Source organism: Siphateles boraxobius, unplaced genomic scaffold, assembly GCF_051911475.1.
Source record: "Siphateles boraxobius isolate OS27281-9 unplaced genomic scaffold, OSU_SipBor_1 3, whole genome shotgun sequence".
Taxonomy (NCBI): domain Eukaryota; kingdom Metazoa; phylum Chordata; class Actinopteri; order Cypriniformes; family Leuciscidae; genus Siphateles; species Siphateles boraxobius.
Genome location: NW_027508919.1, coordinates 146300 through 167500, shown reverse-complemented (window position 1 = coordinate 167500; position 21201 = coordinate 146300). Strand labels below are relative to the sequence as shown.

Below are 21201 nucleotides of genomic sequence, written 5' to 3'. Positions count from 1 at the left end.
TGTTTTGATTACTAGAACAATTTCAAGCGATTGAATAAATATTTCACTACAGACATTTACGTTATTTTCTATGGAAGCTTGTTTCCGCCACAGAATAAAACAGTTTAAAAGATAATTGCGACTTTTTATCTCACAATTGCGAGTCTATGTCTTGCAATTCTGACTTTATATCTCCCAAATGCGTGTTATACAGTCCGAATTGTGGGATATAATTTAGCAATTATGAGAAATAAGATTTTTTTTCTCAGAATTGCATGTTTATATCTCGCAATTCTGACTTTATAACACGCATTTGGGAGATATAAAGTCAGAATTGCGAGATATAAACTCGCAATCGCGGGAAAAAAAGTCTGAATTTTTATTTATATCTCGCAATTCCGACTTTATATCTCTTTGACTTTATATTCTGTCTTTATAAATCGCAATTGCGATTTTTTGTCACGCATTTCTGAGATGAGAAGTCGCAATTACCTTTTTTTATTCTGTGGCGTAAACAAGCTTCCATTATTTTAAAATTAAGATTTAATTAATTTCCATGACTTCCAGGAAATATTTCCTAGTTTTGCATGATCATAGGAATCCTGCTAAAAATAGTAAATTGTTGTGTATCCTACACGCTTTCTCTCTTTCTCTTGCTCTTCCAAACACTATTGAGTCAAAGGTTAAATACAATCTACTGTGCAGAAACTATTTATAGTATTTCAAAACTATTTCCCACTTTGTCTTGCTGAGAATGAAAGAAAAATGTGTCAAGAATGACAGACTGACTGTGGTGCAAAGAGTCACTATTGTCTGTGATATGAGCCACAAATAAATCATAACATGTTTTCCTTACAAATGAGCCAAAGTACAGCATGTTATCTCTGCAAACACAAGCTTTCTTTTACCTGGAGCCAGGAGTCTGAGCCTCTACCCATCCAGGCATTAATCGATCCCGATAACTCAAGTCTGGCTAAATCGGGCTTCCAAACACCTTTAAGAGAAATGGCATTTCAATAAATAATTATATTAAAATACTAGATTTTATGGCCCAAGTCAAAACTCCCAAATTTCTATGGGACTTCTTCTATGGCACCAATTTTATCATATGTCAGGCGAAAATCTTAAAGGGGTGGTAAAACACATTTTTTCGAAGACTTGATTGTGTTTGTGGGGTGCACTGTAACATGTGTTCATGCTTCGTTTTTTAAAAATTGCATTATTTTTCATATATTTTACCTTTATTCTACACTGCTCTGTCCCTCCTTGTAAAAACGGTCTGATGGTTTCCTGGTTCTATGAAGCCAGTCCATCAAAAATACGCAATGGGCTCAGATTGGTTAGCTGGCCCAGTGTGTTGTGATTCGCTAACCGACTAGTGCACGTTTTCCGGAAACGTCACGCCCCTTACCTTTACCGGTAGCCTAGTTTGTGCTTTGGTGTATTATAAACGATGGCATCAATAAAACCAATCGGACCCAGAGAATGTTAGTGAAGATGATCGAGCAGAACCTATTCAAGAACGGCTGTTAAACGACGTTTCAGAATGGTTTGTTTTTTGTTGTTGTTGTCTCATTAATTTTTAGATGTGCTATTATTTAATTGTACTAATTATTATAGTTGATGTATAAATTATAACACTAACAAGTGTTTGTCTATTCACAAAAGTGTATTCAAGAACATTTTTTATTAAAAAAAACAACATTTTATTAGGTGTACACCTATGTATGACACCGTTACTTTTGTATTTTTAGAACGATTGTAGCCAAATATCTGTTGCCAGAACTATGAAAGCAAATATCTTCCTTTGCTTTGAACTTTAAGCGTTGTAACTTTGCAGATGTTTATGCTCAAACAGCAACATTACACACCAGCTAAAGTTAAAAAGGTGAAATCGTGTTTTACCACCCCTTTAAATCTTATTCCTAGCAAATTTCTCCTCAATAAACATGATTTGAGGAATCATTCATGTGTGGAGCACAAACGTTGCTGGATCAAATCCATTGCACACATCAGACATTTGAATACCTTCATTGTACTATTATTTTGTGGGTTTTATGTTGCATTTTGTTGCTCTTACCATAGTGATCAGAGGCTGTTATTTGGTTGTTGTTAATCCACCCTGTCTGTATTCCTAATGGCTGAATGCATCCTGTAGAACAAAATCAATCAGTTTCAGGTGCCGCTAACTATTAAGTGATTCACAACATGACTCAAGAAACAGGATGACCAGAACGTTCCTCCACAATCTCCTATCGAGAAAAGCTCTTACGTGGGTTGTAGACCAGCATCTTGGCTCTCATGCCGGCCAGTTGATGTTCCCCTAGAGTGCACTCTATTAACCAGGTGCCTGCGATAGCTGGCCTCATCTCAACCGTCCCAAAAACACCTGCCAAAGGAGACAGAATAAGTGATATTGATAGAGAGAAAAGGTGCATCACGGATTCCACAAACATATGAAGCTGTTTTTTCTTCATTGATAAAAATCAAGAAATGTTTCTTAAGCAGCAAATCATCATATTAGAATGATTTCTGACACTGAAGACTGGAGTAATGATGCTGAAAAGTCAGCTTTAAACACAGGAATCAATTACACTTTGCTATATTTTCAAAGCTATTTTTAAATTGAAATAATATTTCACAATATTACTGATTTGAAAGGAATAAATACAGCCTTGGTGAGCAGAAGAGATTTCAAAATCTTGATTATTCCAAACTTTTGAACGTTAGTGTCGGTCTATGTTGTGAGAAATTATGCTTAATGAATTGTGATTTGTAATCCTAACATACTAACCGGCATGCAAGGTGCCGTGTGCAGGGTATGTGTATAGTTTACCGGGATAGAGATTGAAAATTCCCATGCGGTGATCCTGATCTTTTCCGATTCTGAATGGCAGTCCGTGGAAGTGTACAGCGTGAAACTCGCCTTGACCCCCAACGTTGAGAAGATGCCAACGAGTCGTCTGGTACTGTTCAACTATCAGGCCAGGAAGCGTTTCTGACACGTAGCCGTTAATAGCTACAAGTGCCAATAAAACAACACACAATGTTATAATGTGGCTATTATTACAGTTCCTTATGGGAAAGCATGGCAATAGCAATTCCAAGGTTATGGGTTCGATTCCCAAGGAATGCATGAACTAATCAAATGTATACCCTGAAAGCAATGTAAAGATAAAATCATCTGCCAAATGCATATATGTTAATATAAATGTGTCACCTTGAATCAATGCATTACCATAATGTTTCTTTATATTTATAAAAACTGTGTACATGGAGCCTGTTTACTGTTCTTGTACTAAAGAAAAGGCTTTAAGGATATTTAACAATTGAATTACACAATAACAAGCATAAACACATGGATCCATTTGTTGTTATCAGCATTGCCATAGATGCAAATATTTATTGAGACAGAGGACGTGAACAGATCAGACTGGTTATTTTGTAATTTTCAACACAAAATGCATGCAGTGTCAATCACAAATGATGGCATAATGTACCTGCAAACTTGTTGCTCTTCTCGAACCACGGATCGTCTACTTTGGCCTGGCAGGGTGGGGTGCAAAACTTCCCGATGTTGTAGTCGAGGTACCAGCTCTTTCGTTCATCAAAGGTGGTGAAGAGAAGGAAGAGGTCTGTCACGTCAGGTTGAAGGTTTACGCGTGAACGGAGGGTCCCAGGACGACATATCAGCATCGGACCGATTAGACCAGAGTTTATGTCCTTCTCCTGGTGGACGCAGGAGGAATACAGAAGTTGTTTACATTCATGCATTTGGCAGATTATTTTTATTTAAAACAACTTGCATTGCATTCAAGCAATGCAGTTCATGCATTCCCTAGGAGTCAAAGCCATGACCTTGGAGTTGCAAGTGCTATGCTCTTCTGTTTGAGGAACATGAATGATTATCCATTATATTTTCACCTGTTTTTTGTTTGTTTTTTCTATTCAATTTAACACTCCTGTTGTGTTACAACTTTACAACTTTTGTGTTGCAGGTCAAATAGACCTGCATTGGTTTCAATGCAATTTGACAAAAATCAGCTTTAAAAGATTAATGTAAAATGTGTTTCTCACACTTCTTTTCAGTAATTGATATCCAAAACATAAAATGTTTGGATTGGACTGTGACCAGTTCACGAAACAATTCATTTTCTTCGGGTGATTCAGAAGAAGAGTCTTCAATTTTGAGTAAACGTTCATTGTTTCTCATGCATTTCATATATTACTGTTTGATAAGCTACTGTAGTATAAATGTTAAAAGTGATGATTTTGGTTAATTGCATGGAAACCAACAGGGAGTCAGAATGACCCCAACACAAAACCTGTACAGCCTTTCCAAAACGTTGCATTCCCTTTAATTAACTTTGCATGCCAAAATGGGAAATATTCAAAAAGTTTCAATGTCATTGTTTCAAGCCGTTTGAAAATCAAATGGGGTCAATCTGACCCAACACAATGGGAGGGCGTAAAAACAACATAAATATGTAAAACTTTTGTGCTTCAGACATGAAAGATTCCTCAAATTCCACAAAAGCAACCTAATTTTGATTCCTGTGTTGCACATTGAATTACCATGTTGACGTTGGAGTAATAGGCCCCAGCCTTGCAGTCAAACTCTGACGCTGTGGGACCTTGTCGTTTGGAGATTCTCCAGTTGTACACCCTCTCCTCGCCCGCAGGAACAGGATCACCTGGCACTTCCTCAGCCTTGGAGGTTTCTGGGCCCGATCCAGGGCCGAAACTCCCCTGCGTCTTATCGTACACCCCATGCAAGTGGAAAGAGTACGGCCTGGATGCCAGGTTCTTGAAAACCACCTTATGGGAAGAGAAATGCAAGAATTTAGAGTGGGCGAGTTAACCGAAACTTTGCTGATTAATAAATACTTTTGTGATAATGCATTTTTGAATTATGGAAGCTTGTTTCCTCCACAGAATAACATTTTTTAAAAGATAATTGCGACTTTTTTTCTCACAATTCTGGCTTTATTTCTAGTAATTGCGTAATATAAAGTCACAATTGTTTGTTATAAAGTCAGAATTGTGAGATGTATGTGAACTCGCTATTATTACCAAATGCGACTTAATGTCAAGCAATTCTGACTTTATATCTTTCAATTGCGTGCTATAAAGTCAGAATTGCGAGATATAAACATGCAATTCTGAGAAGAAAAGTCTGAATTTCGAGTTTATTTATCGCAATTGCGACTTTATATCACACAATTCTGAGATAAAAAGTCAGAATTGCAAGATGTAAACTCGCAATTGTGAGAAAAAAAGTCTCAATTACCTTTTTTATTTTTCATTCTGCGGCAGAAACAAGCTTTCATAGAATAGTGTGGTGAGATTTGAGTGTCTTCACTTTCGCCTTTACGAGAAATTCCCAATTGCGTGTATTTCTATTGAAAAGACTCGATTTCGCCTGTGAATATTTGCCCGAACAACGGTAAGACTAGACCTTAAGAAAGCAATGTTATGCTTTTAGTACCTCCTTTTCATGAAGAAACTTACAGTAAGAACATCATTGATTTCTGCCTTCAACACAGGACCCATAATGCCGAGGTGCTCGTCCAGTTCTCCTCGTTTGATTGGATGCTTGAAATCTCTGTCCTGATAGGCTCTGAAAACCACCTTTCTATAGGCTGGGAAATATTTTCTCATTCCCCTTCGGATCTCCCTGTGGACACATCCAACATTTAGTGCAAGGTCCTTACGACTGGTTATAGGCTATTAATATTAATATCGCCATCTAAAAGTGCTTTTTTGCACTATAACTACCTATATACAAATAAAAATCTAAACTAAATGGATTTGATTCAATCTGATACCATAAATGTATTTTATGCAATGTAAAACGGATACAATAATGTATATAAACACACACTATTGGTCTAAAGTTCATAATTGTTTCATGTTTTTGTCTCTTATGCTCACTAAGGCTTGTTTGTATATTTCCAAACTGAAATTCTTGTCTGCTAAAATGATCAAAACTGTGGTTGTGGCAGTTCAATATGTTTATATGTACTGTTACCTTGGTTTGATGAGCTGGGCTGGTTTATTAATCCCATAATCCCAGAAGATTTCCTCTGCCGCGATGTAGTAACTACGAAACCTCGACTCTGTTGACCTAATGCCGACATTATCTTCAACATGATGATCCAAACCAAGAACGCTTCCCTCATCGCTATAATCATCATAGTCACTTGCCAATGATTTCCTGCCATATGTCTGATTATCTGATGAATTAGACATTGGTCCCAAAACCGGTTCCAAATCTGGTTGGAACTTCTTTAAATCTTTGTAATTATAGTTAAATGGATTCAAACTTTCCTCCATCTTGTCCGTCTTTAGACCAGAACTTCCAGATTCTTCCATAACTTCATTGTTGCTGTGAACTTTCACATTCACTTTTTTGTCTTTGCTGACGCTCCACAGCTCCCGTCGATTCCTCACGTTCTCTGATTTGACCTCTTTAGAGTCGTTCAGAAGTTGACTGAGGTCAGTCGACAAGTTTGCATCTTTAAGAAGGAATTTTCTAAACAGGTCATTTGTTGTTTGACCAATTGGATGTGTTTTGTTGTGATCCGACTGAATGTATGCATTCACATTTTGATGTTCTCCTGTTAATTCCCTGTTTTCTGAGGAACTTAATGTGACTGTAGGATCAATCTCGTTTGGTAACTCTGGTTTACTTCTGTAAGATTTGTGGTGGGACCATTTCTGGCGTTCCAGAGAATTTCCTCCCATCTCCTCTTCCAGTTGATCCAAAATATCCTGTGGAATCCCACCCTGCGATAACGCTTCCAGATCTTTTTCCCGCTTTACCGGTACATATCTTATCTCACATACACGGGTTCTGTTTTGTCTCTCATTGTCTGAAGCTCGGCTCATGTTTACTCGTCCAGTCGCAGACTCCGTCACTGTTCTGTTTCGGCAAACACGAATAGCGATAGTGCGGTCCTTTTCCATTGTTCCCCGTGGAATCGGGAAGTTCTGCTCCATGAATTCAATGAAGTCATCATCGTAGTCTTCGTTGTCCACCAAAGGAAGCACTCTTTCACAGTTAACAACCGTGTAGCGAACGCTCATGCCTCGCTTTTTCAGATCAGGGTCAAATGCGCTGACCTCCCATTCACCTACAAGGATCAAACATTATGAACATGAAATCAAAACCGGTTCTATTAATGAAAGGTTCCTGTATTTGTCTTCATAACTTAATGGATAACTTGCTCCGCCCCCACAAGGCATTCTCTTTCAGCTGATGTCGTCAAACCAGAGTTATTTTAGTATCATTAATATACTATAGTTTTATAATATTTCCAATTAAGTAAAGTCACATTTATTTCTATAGCCGTTTGTACAATTCAGATTGTTTCAAAGCGGATTTACAGTATAAACAGGAAAATAACAGTAGGCGCGTTTCCATTACAGATTTGCACAAACTTTTTTTCTAAATGTCGACAAAAAACGATTGCGACATGACGGCGTTTCCATTAACTGATGTTATGCGGCTAAAACTTAATTTTTCCCTCTCGTGATAAGTCATTACAAAAATCATGGCGACGGATGTTGGTAGGTTTACGTATTTCTCAGTCACCGCACCGGCCATTATTATTAATCGAAGGAGACGTACTGTATGTGTGTTTTCCAAGCATTAAAGGGATAGTTCACCCAAAAATGTAAATTTTGTCAGTAATTACTCTCCCTCATGTTGTTCAACCCCGTAAGACCTTCGTTCATCTTCAGAACACAAATTAAGATATTTTTTATTAAATCTGAGAGCTGGATCACTCCTCCATAGGCTTCTAAGGGATTGAAACTTGTTCCCCGAAAAGTTATTAAAGACATCGTTAAAATAGTCCAAGTGACTACAGTGGCTCAATCTTAAGTTTATCAAGCGACGAGAATACTTTTTGTGCGCAAAAACAAACAAAAATAACGACTTTATTATAAACTGTTTATTTCCTTCTCCGTGGGTCTCGAGTCAGTTAGCGTAGTGTGATTGCGTAGAGCTACGTCACACGTAGGCTCACTATTGGCCGACGCTGGTCATGTGTGTGATGTGTGTGACGTACAACACAGAAAGGAAATGAATAGTTGAAATAAAGTCGTTTTTGTTTTTTTGCGCACAAAAAGTATTCTCGTCGTTTGATAAACTTAAGATTGAGCCACTGTAGTCGCTTGGACTCTTTTAACGATGTCTTTAATAACTTTTCGGGGAACAAGTGTCAATCCCTTAGAAGCCTATGGAGGAGTGATCCAGCTCTCAGATTTAATCAAAAATATCTTAATTTGTGTCCTGAAGATGAACGGGGTTGAACAACATGAGGGAGAGTAATTACTGACAGAATTTACATTTTTGGGTGAACTATCCCTTTAATGGTGAGGAAAGACCCTTATACTTGGAGCGGGTGTTTCTGGGTGTTTTTCACTCATTTCTGCTAGAAGCTCCTGATTTTGGCATTTCTTTGAGGTTTAGAATCCAGTATTCCTGTAATTCTTTTGTCTTTTCTGAATTTAATAAAGAACTCTTGTCTCGTATTCTGTCCAAACACATCGCGTCATCTACGTCAGGTGACCTGTAAATGCGCAAAAACTGTTTACATTGCAGTTTTGCGAAATATTTATTTTTCGAAATGCCTGAAAAACCACCTCATGCGAGCGTAAAAACTTTTTGTGATAAATGAGAGTTTTTGCGGAATTGACGTTTTTCCATTGGGCGTATTTTCGATTTTGAATTTGCGCAATTTGAAGGGTAACTTTAACAATTCAATAACTTTAAAGTTCATAATTATGAAATTAGTTATAAGCAGCTCTATAGAAGACAAAGGTGTTGTTTTTCAGCTCAAGTCAGTTCAAATTAATTTTCATTATGTTATAAATTTATATTTATCAATTTTAGTTAAAGTCTTAGTCAGCGTTAGTGTTTTGGGCGTTTTTATTTATATACTAGTCAAAAGTTTGAAATAATTAAATTTAATCAAAAATACAGTAAAAACTTAATATCGTTCAGGGGTTCCTTGACCTCTGACCCTTACCTAGCATCTCCACTTCAGTGGTCACAGTGTCTCCAGTCATTGGGAAGAGTGTGAGGACAGTGCCGTATGTTTTATCCTTCTCAAACGTATTTCCTGTGAAGTAAACTGACAGAAAGTTGCTTTGCATGCCAACGCTCGCCACATGCCAGAGTATCACATCGCCAACACACATCTTGAATTGTAGGTGGTTGAACATGAAACCGTTAACGGCTGAAAAAGACGATTAAAAAATTAAGGTTAATCCAGTTTGAAATAACAATACAAACTACCATAGATAATCCCATACTAAAAAAATAACACCCACTGTGCATGACATTTGAATTGTAGAAATCCGGATCATTGCGATTAATCCTAGTTGGATCTTCAATATTCCTTTTAATGTTTTCCTCAAAGTACCAGCTTCTGTTTTCATCAAACACCGTAAACAGGAGCTTCTTCTCTTTATCTGAAGTTACCTGTGAAAACATTAAGAGCATTAACTATCATCTACCATCCGTCTTTATACTTATAGTTTGTATTTATTAGTAATAATTTCCATCCATCTGATAAACCAACATAGGCTCATTGGAAAAACATGCGCCTACCAACATTTTTACTCAGAAAAACAGCTGGAATTAACACTTGTGTCAGTAAAACACCTAAAAAAAAAAATCTTTTTCAAACAAGTTATGATAACAGGGTCAGATCATCTATAACTACGACTTATTTTTTCATGGTTCCTTGCTTAAAACTGTTATGGCCTGAAAACACTTTTACCATAAGTGCATGATTTGTAAAGCAATACATTTTCACGTTTGCATCACATAACCATCTCCATACGTTTGGCTTTTCTGACATACTGAACTCGGTACAGCATCGCACTTGTGAAACAAGAGTCAGAATAAAAGAGCTCGAAGACTGGTAGAAGCAAGATAAAAAAAATATATATATATATATAAAAAATTTTTTTATCACATTTGCTTTTGTTAACACTATTGGTTTTTGTTCAGTGAGGGTGGAAGGTTATTTTCAAAAGCGATAGAGCATTAACTTTTATCGCCACTTATACACAAAACAACCAACGTAATAAAATGTTGCCACATTCGCTTTTATCTGTTTCAGGATAAAAACAGAATGCACTTTTAGCGCCACTCAATCACAACATTTCACTTTAAAAGTGTAAACATGCAACTAGGGGTGTAACCAGTGGTGTAGTCTACGTGATACGCAGGTATACGCCGTATACCCACTAGAAAATGTCAAGGATTTCCGTATACCCACTTTAAAAAGTGTGAGGATTCGTAACAACATCGTTTTGTGAAAGAACTTTCATTCATAAATTCACTCCGGTTTATAAAAACCCCGGTTTTTCATCACGGTGATTTATATCACAGTATACTCTCTACAAAAAACTAGACTACACCACTGGGTGTAACAATAAATCATGTCACAATATATCGCAATATAAAAATGCATCAATATGTATCGTGATTTCTGTGAGAAAAAAATTTAAGTTTACAGAGTTTTAGTGTCAGTACTACATTAAAATACTATGTTGAATATAATGTATAATAATGCAATGGAGGAATATTTGTGGGTCCTGATAATGCAAAATGTCAGATGTTACCGGTAAAAAGTGTCCGACATTATTTTAGTGCATATTCTTGTAAAATAATTCTGTTTTCAGCTTCAGAATCATGAATATGTTTATTCTGGTGTCTCTATTGTCCTGTGCATTGGGTTTCCAGCATCAAGTCCAAGCCTATTCGTTTACACCCACAATTTAATATCAAATTTAGCATTTTAACCAACAGTACATTTGTTGTTAACCTTTTACCATATGTCTTGTGCATCGAATCGTGACATGAGGGTATCGTTACAACCAACGGCCAACGCAATATAATTTTGCAGAAATGACGCCACATGTTTCAAATGAGCCCTTGTTGAGATAATGAAATCTACATCAGGGTTTCTTCTCACCACTCGGCCTCTTTTGTCCAGAGATAGGGATTTGCAGATGATAAGGGGTCCCACCAACCCGGACGCCACGTCCCGAACGGGATCCAGCATACTCTGGTATAAGCGCGTGAGGCATCGTGGGTCGGCATCTGTGGGTCCGTCTTCTGCTGTCAGCTTCCAGAGGTACGTCATTATCTCACCTGGTGGAACGGCCAACGAACGAAGATCCACCCGGTTATCTTCAACCCACGAACAGAGAGAAATGTGTTAATCCCATTAAAAGTCATTTGCATCCACTCTATTTGACACCAGAGTAATTATCTTTAACAAAATGTAAAACCATATTTGTTCGTTGAAATAAAATAAACATGAACTGAAATCAAATAAAATGTAAACATCTTTTAATTGTCGAGGCAAAGCACTAAAATAACTCAAACTGAAATATAACTATACGACATATTTAAAAATAACTTTAACTAGTTTTATTTTTTTTTTAAAAATTAGCAAAATTTAAAACAATATATAAATGGAAAATATGAAAAATAAATTGTAAGAATATAATGTCTCGTACCTTTGTTTGTTGTCTTTAAAGGCTGAACGCTGGTCAGCCCATTTGGATAAATGTTGAATGGTCGACTGGCCTTATTTTTAAAAACTATCTAATAGAGATATACAAAAGAGTATTTCAGAAAGCTTTGAAAAAATCATTACCTCAAATTTAGGTAACACTTTATTTTAAGGTGATGTAGTTACACGTTACAACATGTACTTACTATTGTAATAACGGTAAATCATGCATAATTACAAGTAACTAAACCAGTACATGTAGTTAATTAATTTTACTCAGTACTTATATGAGTTAGTTCAATGTAACCACATCACCTTAAAATAAAGTGTATCCTAAATTAAATTTTTTAACTATAAGTTTAACACTTTGAAGACAGCATTGAATTGAATTTCAATCTTGAATCGTTTGTTCATTCAAATGTGTCACAATATAGAAGAAAATATCCGCGATTTTAAATATCAAGATGAACTGTCAGTCATCTCTCACTGAATAGTAATTTACAATTGTTATCGGCTTTCAGCGGGTGTTATCGAGGCGCGATTTGACCAATCAGAATCAAGTATTCCACAAAACCATGTAATAACTTTTTTTAATGAATTAATATTAATGATGCATGGTTGTGAGATTGTGATATGGCTTAGTGCGATCATCAAATCGCAGTATTGTGATTTAACCGTTCAGGTTTTCCTTCTTTTTTGTCTTTATCTGATCACCTGTATCTCTTTAAATCTACATTTCGTACCTGAAATTTATCTCCCACTTCCCCTCTGAGCTCTGGACCCATCAGCGTTTTCCCGGTGTTTTTCTTCTCAGTGAAGGTCTTGTCTGTGTACTCAATGAAAGCCACCTTCTTATAAACCGCACCCAAGCGCTGAGGACCTTTTCTGAACCACTCAGATTCTGCTGATGATGATTTTGAAGGCCTGAAACATGCAAATCATCATTAGTTTCAGTATATTTCACATTCATTCACCTCAAGACATGCTCACAGTCGTACCGGTCGCCGCTTTGCGATGAATAGTCCCAGTCTATCTCCTCTGCACTGATGTAATGGACCCACACTTTAGGTCTTCCCTTGGCGCTCGAGCGAAGCACGGATACAGGGCCTCCTTGCTTGAACACTATGGAGAACATGTTGTCTTCATCCTCCTCCGGCTCATCATCATCAGAATGTACGACATTTCGTTTGTCTGGGATTGGGATTGTCAACGGTTCAGGGCAGTTCTCAACAGTGAAGAATGCATTCATTCCAGCTGGAGAAGAGGATTAAATTGAACATTAGAGAAACATTAAAACAAAGTCTTGCTGTTGTTTTCAGGCTCTACCAGAACAGGTTTTCCCGCATGAATGTTGATTATTTTCCTCATATTCTCCATTGTTGCGGCTCCTCTCTTCCCAGTCTGTCAGTAACGCTCTGTTTACTTCCTGTCTCTATGAAGCCCCTCCTTCTGAAAAGCACACTGTGCTCTGATTGGTCGGCTGGATCAGTGTGTTGTGATTAGTCGAGCGCTTCGAGTGTGTTTGGGAAATGTCCCGCCCCTTACCATAACCACCAGTTTAACACACTACTAACTAACTCAACCAGGCCCCGCCCCTTTATTCTCCGTATGAATTTTTATAATGAGGAATATTGTGACGTGTTCGTTCCCAGGAGAAACTCAAGACTACAATGGAGGCATTTCAGGGAATTATGAAACATAAAATTTCGACTATTCTACTTAAAACATCCAATTTAAAAAGAGACAATGTATAACGTAACTGGCCACAAGCATGATCTTTTATTCTTCTGAAGACGTTTCATTTCTCATCAGTAACTATAACACAGCATGCCTCCTATTCCTAATCACTAAGATGTAGTTTACTTTATCTCTTTTATTGTCTTTTATCTTTTAACTTTTGAAGCCCCCTCCAGCAGAACATGTTGCAAAACTTACACTAAACCGTTCAAAAGTTTGGCGTAAGGAAGATCTCTTAATGCTTTTCAAAGAAGTCTCTTCTGCTCACCAAGGCTGCATTAATTTGTTCAAAAATACAATAAAATCAGTAATATTGTGAAAAATTATTACAAATCAAAATAATTGTTTTGTATGTGAATATATAGTAAAGTGTAATTTATTCCTGTGATCAAAGCTGAATTTTCAGCATCATTACTCCAGTCTTCAGTGTCACATGATCCTTCAGAAATCACTATAATATGATGATTTAATGCTCAGGAAACATTTATGATTATTATCAATGTTGAAAACAATTGTGCTGCTTGCTTCACATTTCTGTGGAAACAATCATATTTTTGTGGAAAATTGAATGTATATCACCCACTTCACCTCATCGCCATAGCCTAATTTTATCTTACAAAGTAAGTACTGATGATATTCGGATGAGAATTTTTAAAATCTACTGTCACTTTTGATCAACTGAATCAATGCATCTTTGCTGAATATATTTATTTAATTTCATTTTTAAAAAAAACGTATTTACCCCACAATTTTGAGTGTCCACAAAAATTAAGCAACACAACTGTTTTCAACATTGTTAATGATGTACATCAGCCACTTCGCCTCATCGGCATTGCCTAATTTTATCTTACAAAGTAAGTACAGATGATATTTCGGATGAGAATTTTTACAGTACAAATTCAAAACCTTGTACATCATGTTATTGAAAGAGTCTTACCCGTCTCGTGAGAGTGGATCTTGCAAGAGATCAGAAACTTTCCGAGAGCGGACGGTTTCATCAGAGCCGTAGTGAAGGTCATGGGGGTCATCTCTACGGTCACTCGCTTATGGTCGAACACCTTTAGTGTGTGTCCTTCAAACTGGATGCTGTGGATCTCTGGGGTGGAGCCGAGACCAATGAGATGCCAGGACACCGGCGGGCTCTTCTGGCACACGGTTAGACCTGACCAAACATGAGCAGAGATACTGAATACGTTTGAGAATTACAACATGTAAAGTACAACATATGTCAACTCAGAACAGTTAAATAATTTGTTCAATTACCCTATTTGTTCTCCCCGGTAACAAAAATAAGAAATTTAGAATGCATAAAAATGATAATAAATGTTTTCTATGTAAATTTATAGTAAAGTGTAATTTATTCTTGTGATCAAAAATGAATGTTCAGCATCATTACTCCAGTCTTCAGTGTCACATGATCCTTCAGAAATCAGTATATGATGATTTAGTGCTCATTTATTAATAATGGTTCTTATTATTACAAATATTGTAAATAGTTTCTGCTGCTTACGGTTTTGTGGATATTGCACTTTTTCAGCATTCTTTGATGTAAAGAAAGTTCAAAGGAAATCTTTTGTAACATTATAAAAATCTACTCTACTGTCACTTTTGATCAACTGAATGCATCTTTGCTGAATAAAATTATTTAATTTCATTTAAAAAAAATCTTATTTACCCCACAATTTTGAGTGTCCACAAAAATTCAGCAACACAACATTGTTCATAATCAGACATTTTCCTTGAGCATCAAATCATCATATTATAGTGATTTCTGAAGGATCATGTGACACTGAAGACTGGAGTAATGATGCTGAAAATTCAGCTTTGAATTCAGAAAATTGTCATATATTTCACAATATTAATTTTTTTAATTCGAATAAATACATAAAAACAGTAAAAAAAAACGTAATTATTCCAAACTTTTGACCAGTAGTGTAAGAAGTAATTTCGCACCTGGTAATGTAGAGTTGATGTATCCATTGATGGTGTGGTACTGGGTTGGACTGGATGTTTTCTTCAGTTTGTCTGCTCTGCCCAGTTCCTGGTACCAGCTCTTACTCTCATCAAAGACAGCAAGAAACAAAATAAACTCTTTTGCCTTCCGCTGTCTCTCCTCCGTCAGAGCCTCTGAAAGAGTCAAATGTTACAGGACATGTCACGTATTTACCACCAGTCTCATTCAGTACAAATCCTCAGTGGTTAAATTGGACCTATTATGCCCTTTTAAAGAGTCTTAATGTTGTTTCAGGCTCTCCTAGAACAGGTTTTCCTGCTTGAATGTTGATTATTTTCCTCATATTCTCCATTGTTGCGGCTCCTCTCTTCCCAGTCTGTCAGTAACGCTCTGTTTACTTCCTGTCTCTATGAAGCCCCTCCTTCTGAAAAGCACACTGTGCTCTGATTGGTCGGCTGGATCAGTGTGTTGTGATTGGTCGAGCGCTTCGAGTGTGTTTGGGAAATGTCCCGCCCCTTCCCATAACCACCAGTTTAGCACACTACTAACTAACTCAACCAGGCCCCGCCCCTTTATTCTGCGTATGAATTATTATAATGAGGAATATTGTGACGTGTTTGTTCCCGGGAGAAACTTAATACTACAATGGAGGCGTTTCAGGAGTTCAGAAACTTTGGAGTGACTTTGCAGAGCTTTTTCACACTAAAGAAAGCTGAACATGTAAAAAAAAAGTATAATAGGACCCATTTAAACGTACTTTACCTTAAAAAAAAACAGATAGGTTTGACACATCCCAACAGAGAATGTCATAATCATTTGTTAACAAACAAGTATTCATTATTTCAATGAGCTCATTGTTTCTGCCTTTAATTATCACATTGTTTAAATTGATACATTTTTTGCTAACTGTGATTTTTTATATGTACATTTCTGAAATACATAATTAGACAGTTACTTCTGATAACAGACACTCTAAATTGTAATGTGGACTTTTCTGTAAAGCTGCTTTAAGACGATGTGCATTGTGAAAAGCGCTATACAAATAAATGTGAATTAAATTCAATTGAAGGAACAGTCACACCTGTTTAAAAAAAAATGTTATTTTACTTCTAAATTGATATGTTTGACACATATATAAACGGAGAAGGAACATAGTCGTACCTGGTTTACAGATCAGTAGAGTCCCGACGAGTCCGCTGTTTAAGTCTCGCACGATGTCCACCTGTGATGAGTAAATGTAGGTGAGACACTCCGGGTCTGATGTGGTTGGTCCGGAGTTGGGGGAAATTTCCCACACATACTTATAATATCCGCCAGGAGGCACTGCATCATCCGCTCTCTCCTGAACAGAACTGGAGTCCTCGTACCCCGCGCCTGAAAAGCAGAAGGATGTTGAGGTTTATCTTTACACACTATGGGTTTTTAAACTGGTCAGGATATTGCTATATATCTCAGGATATTTCTTTTCTTTTCTTTTGCTTTTGTTTTTTCCGGATAAGCCCAGACTTACCATATGTTGGTTTATACAACTGTCAAAAAAGGAAATCACATGGACTTTAAGCACTCCTGGAATTTATTAGAATATCCAGTGTTACAAAACAAATTCCAGAATTCCAAATGGAATCTATAATGATGCTGTGAATTGATTCTTGGCACTATTATACCTAATGTTGTAAAAGTTAATTGTGCAGTCTGGAATTAATTATCCTCCTTTATTCTTTTATCTATTCCTTCCTTAAAGGGATAGTTCACCCAAAAATTTTAATTCTGTCCGTATTTACTCTCCCTCATGTTGTTCAACCTCGTAAGACCTTCGTTCATCTTCGGAACACAAATTAAGATATTTTTGATTAAATCTGAGATTATTAACTATTCATTTCCTTCTCTGTGGGCCTCGTGTGAGTTCACTAGTGTAACAGCGCAGCGCTTCTGTGTTGTACGTCACACGCAGGCTCACTATTGGCGGACGCTGGTCATGTGTGTGAAGCGTGTGATGTACAACACAGAAGTGCTGCGCTGTTACAGTAGTGAACTCAGACGAGGCCCACAGAGAAGGAAATGAATAGTTCAAATAAAGTCGTTATTTTAGTTTTTTTACGCACAAAAAGTATTCTCGTCCCTTTATAAACTTAAGATGGAGCAACTGTAGTCACTTGGACTCTTTTAACGATGTCTTTAATAACTTTTCGGGGAACAAGTGTCAATCCCTTAGAAGCCTATGGAGGAGTGATCCAGCTCTCAGACTTAATCAAAAATATCTTAATTTGTGTTCCGAAGATGAACGAAGGTCTTACGGGGTTGGACAACATGAGGGAGAGTAATTACTGACAGAATTTACATTTTTGGGTGAACTATCCCTTTAATCCGTCCCTGTTATAGACCTTATGTAGCCCCGCCCCTTTTCAGCGTTGCGCTCCTTGTCTTTTGTCTTCCAGCGATCTTGCGTATTTATGAATGAACGGCTCGTTTTTAAAATCTTAATCTTAAGACATCTGCTTTAAACATTACAATCCTCATGAAAACTTTCGTTAACATTACATTAAGTAAATCCACTTTAAAAGCTAATTACTCCTGGACAATATGCAGAAATATACAGAGCGACCGCAAAAACAGAAGTTCAAAGACAAATATTCTTTGAACAAGGAATAAGGTCTATAGCTTGCACTATTATGAACGATGGCTGAAACTTTGTATTTCTACCACTTCTCATGTTTATTGCCTCTTTAAGATGCATCGCTTGTTGTATTCCTCAATTGTAAGTCGCTCTGGATAAAAGTGTCTGCAAATATCTCTAGAATTCCAAGAAGATGAATGCAAATCCGCTGCACATTCATTTAGATTTACCTTCCGATTGTTTCCAGTACGGAATACCGATGGGAGAAATACTGAAAGACTGTGAGGCGAAGTTTTTGAAGTGCACCACAACCCTGTCGTTCACCACTGTTCTGATGGTCGGGCCTTGAATACCTGAAACAGAAATAAATTAACATCCTGTCCAAGTTAATTTGAAGCATCTCAATGTTTTTCATAAGAAGCAGGGTTTATACTGACCAGCCCATGGAGGTTTTGACTTTGGTGTTGTAAAAGTGGAATCGGTGTATTCTGTATATACAGCCTTGATGTATTTCTGCACACCAGATGCAAATTTCCTGTTAAGAATGATTAAAATTGTACTAGCCATCTATACAATACAATGCAATACAACACAGTACAATACAATGTATACAGTTTGGTTTCAGAGTAAATTATTTCAGTGAAACAGCTACTTTTCATTTAATAGAGCAAATTAAATCTAGACCTGGCAAAGGAGGATTAGTTGGTGCTGTACTTTTAGATTTGCGTAAAGCCTTTGATATGGTTAATCACAAAGTTCTTCTCTTCTAAGTTTCAGTTTTCATCTGGAGCTTTAGCAGGAATATCCTCATATTTATTAAATCGAGAACAATGTGTGAAAATTAAAGGTGTTTAGTCCTGTAACTTACATTATACAATGGGTGTACCCCAAGGTTCAGTGCTAAGTCTCTTAATATTTACTCTGTATATTAAAAACCAAATTGTCATCATTGTAGGATCTTAGAGAAACTTTTTATTTTTTTTGGGGGGGGGGTTGACATTTTACATCTATTGTAATCGATTTAAATCTATTGGTCTTGTTAAATTGAAGCTGAAATCATTTTAAAAATCAACCTAAACTCTGTAAACACTGACATGGTTGCAATTTAATTGACTCTTTAATTTAAAAAAATGTGGCGTGTGTGTGTGTGTGTGTGTGTGTGTGTGTGTGTGTGTGTGTGTGTGTGTGTGTGTGTGTGTGTGTGTGTGTGTGTGTGTGTGTGTGTGTGTGTGTGTGTGTGTGTGTTTAATCGTACGTAGGAACTGTTTGTGTCATATTTATCATTTATGTTAGTGATGACCTGCCAAGGGAATATGCATGAAAATCAGCCTTTGTGTAAATCTGGTACAAAATGCATGAAATGGAAACATTTATATATAAAAAATTGTTCATGGACCCTTTTCAAATAAATAAATAAATAAACTAATGTTTAGTAATTATACCAGAGATGGTCTTTTAATATGTCAGGATTGACTTCTAATAACAGAATGTTCTATGCCTCATAAAGGATTATCTATGGTTTCAAGAAATATGCATATTCAACAAATGATCCGCTGCGTTTTCATACTAATGAACTGTTATCACAATCTGTTCTGAAAACACCAAATCAAAGATGTTTGTTCTGACCGCCAGCATTATTCATGGATTGAAAATAATTACTAGAATATATCAAATATAAATAACAGGAATCTGGGATTAAAAAGTAACCAAATTAGGCTTCAAACGATCAATCAAGCTATTTCACTTTGGTTATGCTCTGTTTAACTACACAACTATGGGAGTGTAATTGGATTTTGGACAGTCCTCAAAGTTTCTGCCTTTGAATGTTGCTGGACTGAGTCCATGTCAACTAATGAAAAGATCAAACACTTTCTCAAAGCATAAAATACGGACATTATGCTTTATGATCACATTCCAGTTTACTCTGATAAAACACCACTGTTGTGTTTTTAAGAACTCTGTAAAAATTTGAATAAAAAAATGCATGGTTTATGATAAAACTATGGGTTGTAGTGCATGTAATTGTTATGTGTGCATAATAGTAATAGTGCCCACCTCTGGTTTGCAGCAGGATCTGTTGTATCTGTAAACACATATTCCCATTTGGTTTCCACTGCTGCGATGAAGAACTCCAGAGTCTTCGCCAGGACACAGGAAGACTTCAGACACACTGTGAGGAAGAGGAGGAACGGCACAGCCTTCATCACTGGAGCTCTAGTTAGACACACGCTGACTGAATGTGATGCTGAGATGCTGTCAGGACACATATAACTGAGAAGTGTTCTGGGAGGAGCTAGAAAGAGAGAGACGTTCATGATAATCCTGATGAGTAATAATGAGGGTTTGAGTCATAGAATGAATGATGTAAGAAAAGAAAGAAAGGATGATGGATTGCTGTGTGTGGGGTTTTGTAAATTCCTATTTTTACCCCATGAAAAGCAGCAATAGCACTACAAAAAGTCTTCATCATATTTACTTCATATTTAGTTAGTTATCACTGGAAACATTGAACAATTTAAAGCAGAAGTTCTTCATTTTTCTTCGCACAGGACCAACAATATTTTGTTTTTATCTGGAAACCACACTTACAAAATCGTAAGTCTGTGCTTTTTGGCTAAAAACAACTCCCAACATTGGAAAATACAGACATTATCAATGAAATATTTATTTTAAATCGAATGAAACATTTACAGAACAACTGAAGATGGAAGTCTTTGTTGCTGATTATCAAAAGTTTTTCCAACGAAACTTTATGAAACCAGTTGTTTTAGGCATTGACACATAAATTTAATAGGATTATTGTAGTTTTGCGTGTTTTCTTTTATAGTAGCTATTTATTGTTTTATAGTAGTATAGGCCTATTTTGCGTAAACTGTGACTACCATAGTACATTTCTAAGTAAAGCTTTGTAGAAAGAAAACATTTGACTAAACAGTAGACTACTAATAGGTTATATACTTTTTGTGAATAATAGTTTCTGAGCAATTCTCTTTCTGGCTTAATCCGTGTTGAAGAACTACTTTCCCTCCAGTTCTGAAAGAACCTTCATTGTTGGGTTTTATTTTTATTTAATTGGTTGGCTAAATAATTTACCGTTACTTTTCACATGTCATACAACACAATCTATGATATTGTCATCTTTTCATCCTGAGCTAATTGGTGTCAGACAGTCAAACCGATATTCTCAAGTGCGGACCGCGTCACACAAACGATATCGCGGAATGATATTATGGGACCTTTTCCACAGACTGGGATAACGCGTTATTAACTTATGGTTTTAACGGTCATCAGCACAAGTAATCATGCAACGTTTTTTATATTTGCATTTAAAAACAACGTTTATGGACATTTATATTACATTAGATGTGTACCTT

General features: G+C 36.6%; 1 protein-coding gene across 1 annotated transcript in view; it reads right to left on the bottom strand.

Annotated features, from left to right (window-relative positions):
* Positions 1-20064, bottom strand: part of f8 (coagulation factor VIII, procoagulant component) — a 27978-nt gene extending 7914 nt beyond the window's left edge. The window contains exons 1-20 of the mRNA XM_077247232.1: positions 19883-20064; positions 18265-18362; positions 18058-18180; positions 16375-16587; positions 15213-15386; positions 14197-14421; positions 12521-12776; positions 12266-12446; positions 11527-11614; positions 10977-11194; positions 9322-9472; positions 9018-9227; positions 6011-7115; positions 5491-5656; positions 4555-4797; positions 3480-3708; positions 2816-2998; positions 2252-2368; positions 2060-2131; positions 888-973 (exon numbers count right to left, since the gene is read on the bottom strand). Of these exons, the coding sequence (XP_077103347.1) occupies positions 888-973; positions 2060-2131; positions 2252-2368; positions 2816-2998; positions 3480-3708; positions 4555-4797; positions 5491-5656; positions 6011-7115; positions 9018-9227; positions 9322-9472; positions 10977-11194; positions 11527-11614; positions 12266-12446; positions 12521-12776; positions 14197-14421; positions 15213-15386; positions 16375-16587; positions 18058-18180; positions 18265-18362; positions 19883-20031 (4287 nt within the window). The 5' untranslated portion in view covers positions 20032-20064. The remainder of the gene's footprint in view (positions 1-887; positions 974-2059; positions 2132-2251; positions 2369-2815; positions 2999-3479; positions 3709-4554; positions 4798-5490; positions 5657-6010; positions 7116-9017; positions 9228-9321; positions 9473-10976; positions 11195-11526; positions 11615-12265; positions 12447-12520; positions 12777-14196; positions 14422-15212; positions 15387-16374; positions 16588-18057; positions 18181-18264; positions 18363-19882) is intronic.
* Positions 20065-21201: the final 1137 nt, after the last annotated feature.